At 47.4% G+C, this 11,505-nt stretch overlaps 1 protein-coding gene across 1 annotated transcript; it reads right to left on the bottom strand.

Moving 5' to 3' along the window:
- Nucleotides 1–104: 104 nt before the first annotated feature.
- On the bottom strand, nt 105–10,879 carry nfkb1 (nuclear factor of kappa light polypeptide gene enhancer in B-cells 1). Its single transcript, XM_088363421.1, has 23 exons — nt 10,574–10,879; nt 9,333–9,384; nt 9,146–9,230; nt 8,139–8,179; nt 7,896–7,994; nt 7,597–7,748; nt 5,924–6,087; nt 5,346–5,504; nt 5,098–5,202; nt 4,928–5,019; nt 4,438–4,576; nt 4,171–4,323; nt 3,978–4,082; nt 3,565–3,793; nt 3,365–3,482; nt 3,078–3,276; nt 2,819–2,988; nt 2,629–2,731; nt 2,404–2,528; nt 2,038–2,104; nt 1,695–1,858; nt 1,045–1,165; nt 105–938 (listed from the first exon to the last, which is right to left on the bottom strand). Exons 2-23 carry the CDS (start codon nt 9,369–9,371, stop codon nt 853–855), a joined length of 2,715 nt encoding a protein of 904 aa, XP_088219547.1. The 5' UTR covers nt 9,372–9,384; nt 10,574–10,879; the 3' UTR covers nt 105–852.
- Between the last annotated feature and the right edge of the window lie 626 nt (nt 10,880–11,505).

Genomic DNA, 11,505 nt, shown 5'->3' with positions numbered 1-11,505 from the left:
ATAACAAAGATAACAAGTTTTGGAGATTAAAATGACTAAACGGGGGGGGGGGGGGCAGCTTCTCTTCCTACAGAAACGACCAGATAAATGTAAAGCATACTGTATTATACCGTGTTATTAGCTTCCTTTTTTTTATTTGAGCATATTTGGTATGGGAGTAAATCCAAAATGTAACTGCAAATTGTTACTTTGATGGTATTTGGATTACCAACTACAAATCTTCAATCAGTAACTAGCAACACATTTGGAAAAGAAACCTCCCAAGCCCAGTGTTGGAGGTGGAATCATAGTTCAGAGCACTTTTGCTTCCTCTGGGCCTGGATGCACTGACACACACAAAAAAAAAAAAATGGTTTGAGGCACTTTGCAGGAAAACTTGAGAATCCGTTCAACCTCCAAAGCCTGACAGAAGCTGGCCGAGGCAAGAGGAAACCACCTGAAGGACACCATTCAGGTCATGTATGTCAACTGTTGTGCGTTGGATGAAGATCCCACCATGTTTCAGGAGCATTTTATGTACACGTTTTTTTGTGACGGAGCACTGAGAGCTTCACTTTCCGAGCGTGTGACGGAGTTTGCATTTGAAGGAGTGTGCCAGTTGACTTCCTGTTCAGGCGTGCGGAAGAGAAAAGTTCCTACGTGATGTGCGCGTAGCTGTCCAATCCAAAGTTGTCCACAACTCATGTTGACTGCTCCCGGAGTGGAGTGTGTATGTGTGTGTGCGCTTTGACTTCTCGAGCAAGTTTTACTTCCTGCCCCAAGATTGGTCTTAGCAGTTAGGGGGGGGGAGGGGTTGACAGAGAGGTCAGGGTCTGTGAGCATCTGCCAGTCTTCTGGCAACCAATCAGACACTCACGCCACAGAAAGCTCCACCCCACTATCGCACACGCCGTCCACCTTGAGGTTCTCCAGGTGAGTGCACGTCATGTCATCGCCACCTGCAGGTGGTGACAGGAAGTCCCGTTTCACAGTTGCCAAGCAGTTGAAAAATTAAGTGGGGACGGCTGCCATGGAGACATGAAAGGTGTGGACGCTTTCCTTTACCTGTTGTCAGGTCACGCTTGTCATCTTTGTAACACAGCGCCTCCTCCAGGACGCTCAGTGCTTTGCCTGAACCAACTGATCTGAGAGCAGCCTCGAGGTCCCGCACTGTACCGCCAGACACCTGAAACACATGCGAGTACCTCAACAAACACTCCAGAAACATCAAGGGTATATTTAGATCAGAAATGTCCTCAAGTCCGGTTGTTTGGTCCGGACCAAAAGCGGACTTCATTTTTTTTCATTTGGTGCGGTTCCCATTCAAACTGTCCATTTTATAAGTGAAGTATATTTTGTAAACACATCCACGCTTGTGACGATCTATGGTCCAGCAATGATCAGGGCGGCACACAGAACGCTGACCCGGAAATGGAGGAGAACGTGCCAGCGGATCTACGCTGTTTGCATTCACACCCAAGGCGAACCGCACCAGAGTTCGTTTGGAAGTCAACTGAGACAACCTGAAAAAGTGGGTCTCAGTCCCTTTCTCTAATCCGCACCAGGATTTGTTTGCGTGTATTCACACCTGCGCAAAAGGTTTGGACCAGCCTTCCAATCATACCCTGGTCCGTTTTTAGCGGACCAATCAGTCACACCCTGACATGCTCGATGTGCTCAACACCACATAAGCGGTTCTTGTGCCACTGTGTTACCTCGTAGGAGTCGACGAGCGTCTTGACCGGGTCCGAGCTAAGTCTGAAGGCGGCCTTGAGTATTCCCAGCCCGAGAGTGTCGGCCAGCTTCTCCCAGAGCGCTTCGCTCATCACGGCGTTACACAGCCTCGTTTTCACCGAGGCATCCAGACTCTGAAGGTCGCCTGGCTCAAACAAATGCACTCAAAAAACAAAAAGTCTGTTCTGTGTGTGTGTGTGTGTGTGTGTGTGTGTGTGTGTGCGCGTGTGTGTGTGTGTCTAGAACGTTTCAAACCCAAAAGGCGGAAGGTTGGAGAATGGCAAATTAGGATGTTCATGTATCTGGTTGACTTCACAAACTCACCCTGAGGCGGGAGAACCACACTGGGACATTTGGGACGGTATTCGCTACCACTGAGAAGCTCCAACACCTGACAACACACAAAGCATCATCTTCATTCATTCCTTCCTTGCTTCAGCTCACATCTGTAAACATTTTATGTCAAGCCTCTAATGAAATTGATGTTAATTATTAAAAATGATGATGAAATCATATCAAGTGGTTTCCTAAACGGCTAAATCCGTGGGAATGTGCAAGTTGCAAACATTTGATTTTGGATATTCTTGACATTGCACTTGTTTGACCATGTCTGATCGCTTATGTAATTTGCAACAAGATCATTCATTATCAACACAAGTGAATCATTTCCAATTGGACTTGGCAATGTACCTGCTCAGAGGCAGCCAAGTTAATGGGGCTGGTGCCGGGAACACAGCCCTCGTCGTCGTCGTCGTCGTCGCCGTCATCATCCTTGTAGAAAAGTGGCTCCAGATTCTCCCTGTGAGGGTCCGCACCTGAACACGCACGCAAGCACGCAGGCGACAAGCATCAACACATAAAGACGTCAATGGCGCACAAATATAATCAGGTTGATCAGTATGCTTATATATGTACCTGCCGCCATGAGTAGCGCCGTCAGTTTGACGGAACCCCGCCCGGCGGCCACGTGCAGGGGGGTGGAACCGTCGAAGGTGCAACAGTCCACCTTGGCGTTGCCCTGGCGACAAGTGCACAGGGCTGATGACGTCATCACGCAGGGCACAAGAGCAGAAGGTTCGCGTCACGCCGACAACGCCAACGTTACCTCCAGCAGCAGGCAGCCGGCGAGCGACACGTTGTCGGCTTCGGTGGCGAGATGCAGGGCCGTCTTCCCGCTGCCCCGCTCCTGAGCCTCTACGTCGGCACCCCCCTCCAAGAGCTCCCGAAGAGATCGCAGCTGATTGGAGGCCACAGACAAGTGGATGGCACACAAGCCTGCCAGCGAAAGTCAGTCAAAACACTGTGTGTGTGTACTTTGTGTGCGCGTAGTGTGTGCGTGGATATGTTTGTGTGCATGTGTGTACCGGCAGCGTTGCAAGCATCTACGCTCCGTCTGACAGCGTGATGACCTAAGAGCAAGCGCACCATGGCGCCCCCCTGTCGCGCCGCCAGGTGCAGCGGCGTGTCGCCGTGGCGATCACCCAGCGTGGGGTCAGCCCCGGCCGCCAGCAGCGCCTGCGCTGCGGATGGCTGCTGCGTTGTCACCGCCAGGTGCAGAGGAGTCTGACAAAAGCGAGAGAGCGTCTTGTAGGACGTTACATAACCCATTGTTTGTCTCCATGCGCCCCGATAATGAGTGATGTGAGCCTGCCTGGTAGAGATGGTTTCTCATGTCGAGAATTCGGTCCCCGGGCGGCCGCACTGCCAGCACCCGCGTCAGACTGTCCAACGCCCGCTGCTGGCCGTGGAGGACGGCCAGATGGAGTCCCCTGACAAACGCAGCGGCGATCGCTCATTGGACTCAAATGTGTGAGCAGCAGAGGCGATGGACTCGAAGCGAGGCGCACTCACGTGTCTCCCTCGTCGTCCTGCGCCGCCAACAGGGGATGCTGCCCAGCGAGCAGGTACGCGGCATCGCCCGTGGCGGCGTACAGGAAGACGGCTGACGCTTGCCTATCGATATCCTCGTCCTCGTCTTCTTGCTGAACATCCTGTTGCTGTGGCGGAAGCGCCACAGTGCACGCTGCTGAGTCGTCATCGGAATCCGAGTCTGTGTCGTCGTCATAGCCAGGAGTATTTTCTATAAAGACACAATCAAAATAAACACATTTTAGTCATTTAAGGAACAGCAGTCTGAAGTAGGACAATTAAATAAATGGGTCAAACATAGTGGAAATTTAAGGTGTGAACGAGAGGGAAAAAAATCAAACTTGAGGCTTGTCACTACTAGGCCGAGGTTTGGCAACCCCAGTTGTTTTTCTCACCGTGTTTGACTCCACCTCCTTGTAGACCCGTCGCGTATCCTGTGGGAAAAGCTCCGCCTCCAGCTCCTCTCCCATAGTTGAAGGTGGACAAACCATGGAAGTAACCTGTCAGAGCAAAATAATTGCTCAGCCTTTCACCCACCTGGCAGGATCGCGTGCGAGAGGGGCTCAAAATCGGCGTGCCAGGTTTTACCTCCTCCTGCAGAGCCCGGCTCCCCGCCTGCTCCGGGGCCTCCTCGGTACAGACTGCCGCCGCCGCCGCCGCCGCCACCTCCTCCGCCGAGGCCGCTGAAGTCCTGGAAGTTGGGCAACGTCTTCTGACGCTTCCTCTGCACTTCCTCTTTGTCTACGCACGCACACTCGCATCAGCCATGACTACACTCAATACTTTGTGTGCTCCATTATCATCATTTGGCTGACATGTTTGTATCGCGCTATCGTTGTGGCGGAAAGAACGCACCGACAATCTGAGGGTGGTACGTGAAGGGCTTGGGCTCGCTCGTCTCGCTGTCTGACTTTCTCTTGAGCTGCACAAAGACCTGGGTGGGCTTCTGCAGGTTCTGGTCATGGTACTTGGGCGTCTTAAACACGATGGCAAACTGGAGAGCCGCCGCCGTGGTTAGCAGGTTTGTAGCAGTTTGGGGCGATTCATTAGGTTTAGTTATGGATTGGATTTTAAACTAATTTAGATTTTATTCGTTTTTGGAAAGTTCATTTCTTGGCTATAATTCCTCTCATATTTGATCATGATATTGAAAAGGTTAAGAACAAAGGACACATTTGCTCTGATTAGTTTTAGACATGTAAGCTGCAATTTGAGTTAGTTTTTTAGTAACTAGCTTTTGATTGCATTTGATCTCGTTAATAAAGATGTTTTTCCAATAATTTTTTTACTTTATGTTCAGTAGTGTAACTTTGAGTTAGCACGGCTTGCATGCGAGGGCACTTACCTGTCTGTGCACGTCCGTTGGGGAAAAATCTCCCAAAGCTTCCCAGGTGACACCCGAGTCGTCTTCCTCGAAGAAGCGCACCTGGATGTCGTCTGACGTACGTACACAAACGCACGTTGGTCATGTGATATTCACGAGAGCTCAACGTGCATTTTGTGAGTGTGCGCAACCTTTCTGGACTTTGTCACACAGAAGGTAGACTTCCTCTCCGCCGCTCACGCAGCCAGCCGTCCGGTCCATCCGCACGATCTTGAGGTTGGACGCGTTTGGAGCCTCTGAAGTAACAAACAATGAGTCACTAAGGTGCGACGTTTGGTCGTCTTGGTAAACTTTTCTAATTGTAAAATTATTTTCCTCATCCATAACGATTTAAAAAAAAAAAAAGTACTAGCAGGTGCTTAGTGGTGTGTGTACTGACTGCTGTCATAGATGGGGTGTGAGAGGACAGGGTGCAGCGGTCTGGTGAAGCCGCCATCGCTGTCGGGGAGAAAAGCGGTGAACATGAGGCGCACCACGCTGAGGTCCATCTCTTTGGCCTGCGCACACGACGCGCCGCAAATGGCGCCGCGCTGCTGCTCTGCACACACAACACACCAAAACACCGCAAACGATGACGCTCGACACCTGAGAGGTAGGAGAAGCCAAAGGTGTCCTGGGAAATGTGGAAAGAGCCTGTCCGGTCCAAATACAAAACAAGAATTACAGTTACCTTAAAACCAGCCTCCTAAGCTCGATGTTAACAAGAATGGAAAATGCCACAGGCAATGACAGGCTAACAGCTTGCATTGATAGGCGCCATTAGCACAATATCTGAACACATCCGGGGGGGAAAAAATAAAAATTCTCCATCGACAGACAAGACTCAGATGTAGAATATTCTTTATCCTCTGCCAAGAGCGACAAATAATAAAGCAATCTATGGAGCCGTAGCCGGCAGCTTTCACACAGCAACACAGGATAAAACACGCAGAAGGCTGGCTGGCTGGATGGACACACCGGAGAGCTGTCGGGGCACGTGAATGTCGGCACGCGGGGTGTCGACCTCAGGGTGAATGGAGACTCCGAAGTTGTAGCCCATGCGGACAGCCTCGCACATGCGCTCCTCTAACGTCTTGGCCACGTTTTTCTTGGTCACGTGCTGGATTCCTAAATTGGGGAATCTGAATACAATGGATCAAAGTGAGAACACTGAAAAATAATGTGAAAAATGATAAAATGCCTAATTGAGATTAAAAAAAAAAAAAAAAAGTTTCGTTTACAAAATAAAATGAATATAGAAAAAAAAATCAACTGAAACTACTACTACTTTACACCTGGTGATCCCCTTTTTTTTTTTAAACCTGCATCCATATTGTCGGCCGTTATGCATAATTGCAAGTTTTAATATTTGGATAAAACGAGAACAAACAACATTTAGAACCCCGCTATTTTTTTTAGTTGAAGTTTTTATTTCAATATAATTAAAAAAATACAAGTTGTGCGTTTTCTAATTTTTGAATAAGTTATTGCAGCAGTCCCCAACCTTTTTAGTACCACGGACCGGATTACCGTCACAGAATTTTTGCTAAGAAAACTTCTAAAAACAATTCTAGAAAAATCAAATGCATCAACAAATAAATAGCCGCAATAAATCAAATAACCACTGAATTTCTTTGAAAAAAAATTGTCCGTGTTTGAACTCCAATCTTGTTTCCCACATTCCTAATTGTAAGGTAATCGTACTGTCTTTCCAGCCCATCACATAACAGAACAACGGAAGTACGTCACCACATAGACACCACCAGTTCCACACACCCTTCGACTATTAGTTCCATGAGGGGATTCTTATGGGAACACCACAGTATTATGTAATAATGATACTAGTAATAATAATAAAAAACGGGAATCCACTGTATATTCTATGCAGCATCCTCATAACGCCACGGCAACAACATTACATGAGTGATGTTATGTACAGGTCACTGAGGTGTAAAATAATGCATTATTTATGCTTTCTTGTGCGACCCGGTACTAATTGATCCATGGACCGGTGCCAGTCCGCAGCCCGGTGGTTGGGGACCACTGACTTAAAGTCCCAAGTCCCAATGATCATCGTCACACACACATCTGGGTGTGGTGAAATTTGTCCTCTGCATTTAACCCATCCCCATGTGATTTTGATCCATCCCCTGGGGGAGAGGGGAGCAGTGAGCAGCAGCGGTGCCGCACTCGGCAATCATTTGGTGATCTAACCCCCCAATTCCAACCCTTAATGCTGAGTGCCAAGCAGGGAGGCAAATGGGTCCCATTTTTATAGTCTTTGGTACGACCCGGCCGGGGTTTGAACCCACAACCTTCCAATCTCAGGGCGGACACTCTACTACTAGGCCACTGAGCTGGCAACCATGCTATGTGGCCGAGGACATATTAATAGAATAGAACTAAACTCAACCAAAATGGAAATCTAATAAAAAAGGAACAACCTTAGCTCTGATAAGAAAAAATGAATTTGAAAACGTCAACACAATGAAACTACTAGTTAGATTAAAAAATCTATTTATTTATATATAAAACAGATACTACATAGAAACAGAAATCGGAAACCTGCTCTGAAGTGCATGGCTGTACAAATGCGTGTTTACGTCTGCGCATGTATGTGTGTGTGTGTGTGTGTGTACGAGAGACCCTACGTGATGCTGTCATCTTTTGGGGGCACGTCCAGGATGCAGATGCCCTTGTCACACTGCTTTCCCACCAGACTGTGTGCGTGCAATCGGGGAAGAGGCGTCAGCGCCGTCACCAGCTGGACCACCACACGGGACGGACCCTGGTAGTTACAGATCTAAGCACACAAAACTAGAAATGTCAGTTTCTTTTCAATCTGTTGCTGCAATGCTTGACAGCTAGGGTAGAATAGATTTGCGTTAGCGTGAAGCTAGCAGAATGTAAAACTAAGCTACAAAAATAGAATGACATTGTTTTTGTTTGCCTTGACAGTAGGATACGTCTTCTTGTTCTTCTCGCTGGAGGCTCCGGGCAGGCCGCCGTGAGACGGACCCTCGCAGCCGTAACGAAAGCGAAAGCCTCGCTGTTAAAACACAAAGCCGGAACAAACACGTCGCGAGGTGTCGGACTTCTTTGTAATGTGTGTGTCAAAGGGACTTTGCCCCTTGGATGAATATGATGGGAGACAGGACGAGTGTAGTCAAGTTGACATATGGTGGCCACGCACCTGTTTGGGCTCCTCCAGAATATGCAGGAAGGGACCGTCCCCTGGAAAGCAAAAGTTCCCCATCATGGTCCGTTTAGCGTTACAGTTACAATCAACTTGAGTTTAAGGTGACCGCCGTTGCTGCGCGAGGTCCGTTAAAATGCTTTTCTATCAGCAAGTTCTTTTTTTTTTCTTTTCATTTTTAAAGTCTCACTGTGCCGTCAACATTCAGAGTGCGTCACCTCAGCACTGAAACGTATAGGCGGCCGATCTCGCATGGAGAGCAGCAAACAGGAAGTGAAAGCGGAGGGACGCCGCCCGCCACGTCACCAAACTCTTCTTTCACTTTCCCGCCACCGCAGCGTATCACTTGACATTCAAATTTGCCTTTTTTTTTTTTTTTTATATTATAAACTTCCTCAGCTTGAAGTGCTGTGCTTACAAGGCAAAAAAAGAGCATTTCATTTTCAGGTTAAGGCTTACGCAAATCCAATATAACTATTCAAAAAGATCAACTTTTAAAGCCTGTAGGGGGCTAAAACTAGGAATGATTTTTTTTTATGCACTGCAATTTGGGGACTTTAAATGGTTTCAGAATACAAGTTATATTTTTGGCCCAAGAACAGCAGAGCTCAGAAAGAGCATGTTGAAGACGTCAACACAAAAAAAAACTAGTTAGAAAAAAAATCCATTGATGTATGTATATATAATAGAAATACAGTGAAACAGAATTCTGATTTCTTCACTTCACTGGTTTCTTTTATATCAAACAAATTATTATAATTATTAAATTAATTTAAATTAACTTATTAAATAATTTGTTTGACATAAAAGAAACCAGTGAAGTGATTAAAAAAGGAAAAACAAGATGAACTTAGTACAACTAGAATTATGATTTATTTCAAACCTTCATTCAAGTTGTTTGCTTTCAAAAAAAAAAAAGGGAATCAACCTCCTAAAACTCTCCACTCGGGCCGATGTCATGTCAAACATATTGGGGGCCACGAGGGGGGGAGCGATACACTCACCCATCCTGGAGGACGCCGGGTGGGACTGCAGCGTAGGGAATTGTGGGACGTCCCACGAAGGGTCAATCATCAGCGTGTCCAGCATCTAGCGCCGCAAACAAACACAATTATTCAACAAATGAAATAAAACGCAAGGTGGTGTTTACGTACTTTGATACAACACAAACAAATAAGAGCACATACACACCTGACCGCCAACAGGAAGGAAGTGCTCATCTCCTGCCATGGTGCCCGAAAAACTGAAAAAGGAGGGGGGAGGGGGAGGTGATTGTTTACCGAGTCGGGCGCAGTTAAAAGCTTTGATTTTCTCGAAAAGCAAAGGTGCACCTTTTGTGTGGACCGAACTGCAACATCAGTAAATGTGCTTGTGTGGCACAATTCAAGCCAGGATCATTGCCGAAGAGCAACGCAACAGTGAGTTAGACAACAGCGAGAGGGAACTGTCACCGTCTTGCTCCTGTTGTGTTTTTTTTTTTTTTTTTTTTTGGCGTGTCTACCATAAATTATGGCATGCTTGCACACTTTTATGCAGTGCACCCTATGAGTGGATTAAGTACAGAATTGCCCTCGCAATTGAGTTTGTGCCTTTTAATCCCAAGCGCCTTAATGTGCGGAAAATACGGTAGCTTGTAGGTGGATGACATTCATACAGTACGACTTTTCAGTGATAGACAGGGTTGAAAGAATGTGTAGGTGCACACGTGAGTTGGTCTAAGACGATTTTTGGTTCCAATTCAGAGCTGGCAGTGAATACCTCCCACCGCCATGCTCGGGGCCCCAGACACCCCCGCCGATGGCCCCGCCTTCTAGACGCCCCTGAATAAGATTTCATTCCAACAAGATTTTAAGTAGAGCATTATTAATGAGCCGACTACATGCAAAGTACGAGTGGAGTCGAGTATTTTCGACTTCACATCCACGTACAAAGTAGTGATAATAATAAATCAGCTCTGCAGTTTCCGAGCCCCAGCTAAGTAGCACAGCAACTTGCTTGCCAAACACTTTCATCTTGTAAAAGTAAAAATCATTCATGCTTGAAATTCGAGCAAAACGAGGACGAGGAGGTGACTCGAGGTAAATGAAATGTTCGCGACTTCCCCGAATGCTTTAAAACTTCTTCTCTGTGGGCATGTAGGGGGAGTAATCGTGCACAATTAAATCTCTTCCAGTCTTCCGGGGGGCGCTTTTCAATCCCGCGCCCAATTCCTGCGCTATTGTCCAACATTCCCGAGTGGTCCGCCTCCACGCATAACAGCGTTTCGTGGGTTTTGGCCGATGTATGGAGCGAAGCGGTCGAGTTTCAAAGCGACTTAAACGAGGAAGTGAGCAGGCGACAAAAGGACGCTTTACTTGCCCTGGCAAAGTGACTTTGAACCAACATCGGTCAATTTTCACTGATGGGTCTCGCAATCACACGCGTGTCGTTACCTTGCAGGTGAAGTGGCCTCACTCGCTCCTTAGTATTTGTGTCAAATTGACGTCTTGATTGACACGCGCGGCGCCGCCATTGCAGTCACAAGCCGTCGTGACGTCATTTCGCTCAAAGGCACGGAAAGCACGGGGGAATAAATTTACAAATGTCCACCAGCATGAACACACTTGCTTAACTGGTTCCTCATTAGAAAAACATAACAAAACAAAAACGCGAATAGAAATTCTAGGTACTAAAGTTTGACTTGCTTCCCGTCGGGAAATTCCCCGTGACGCACTGCAAAGATTCACACTGCGAGAAGATGTCTCACTCTTGATAGCAGAAAACCAAAACGTGCTGATTTGTCATTTGGAGTAGTTCTACAGCGAACCAAATTTATTTTATAATCAAGCAAAACGTCCATTGTTTTCGAGTAATTGTTGTTTTTTGTTTTGTTTAGATATATATTTGGGAATCAAATAAACAACGAGCTCGGTGAGGCACTGCAGTGCTAACCATGGTTAGCGCGTCCGCCTCACAGTTAGAGAGTGCGGGTTCGATTCCACCTCCGGTGGGCGTGCCGGAGCCGATCCCAGTAGTCATCAGGCAGGAGGCGGGGGACACCCTGAACTGGTTGCCTGCCAATCGCAGGGCACATAGAGACGAAGTACCATTCCCACTCGCACTCATACCTAGGGACAATTTGGAGTGCTCAATCGGCCTACCAAGCAAGTTTTGGGGACGTGGGAGGAAACCGGAGTGCCCGGAGAAAACCCACGCGGGTCCAGGGAGAACATGCAAACGCCACGCAGAAAGAGCCGGAGATGGAATCGAACCGCACCCTCCTAACTGTGAGGCAGTCGTGCTAACCAGTGCCCCACCGAGCCTAATTATTAGCATATTAAATTAGAGTATTTCATATACATGTGAAAGAAAATACAATGCAGTA

This window comes from Syngnathus floridae, chromosome 1, assembly GCF_059516105.1.
Source record: "Syngnathus floridae isolate MCC-2025c chromosome 1, RoL_Sflo_1.0, whole genome shotgun sequence".
Classification (NCBI taxonomy): Eukaryota; Metazoa; Chordata; class Actinopteri; order Syngnathiformes; family Syngnathidae; genus Syngnathus; species Syngnathus floridae.
Note: the sequence above shows the minus strand (reverse complement) of the source record. Positions and strands in the feature narration are given on the sequence as shown.

What these genes read in the sequence shown, in the direction of transcription:
- nfkb1 (XM_088363421.1), bottom strand. Translation starts at nt 9,371, where the DNA reads ATGGCAGGAGATGAGCACTTCCTTCCTGTTGGCGGTCAG. An exon ending in AGGAGGTGGAGTCAAACACG is followed by an intron (nt 3,794 to 3,977) that starts GTGAGAAAAACA and finishes GTGTCTTTATAG; the next exon opens with AAAATACTCCTGGCTATGAC. An exon ending in ACTTGGCTGCCTCTGAGCAG is followed by an intron (nt 2,105 to 2,403) that starts GTACATTGCCAA and finishes GTGTGTTGTCAG; the next exon opens with GTGTTGGAGCTTCTCAGTGG.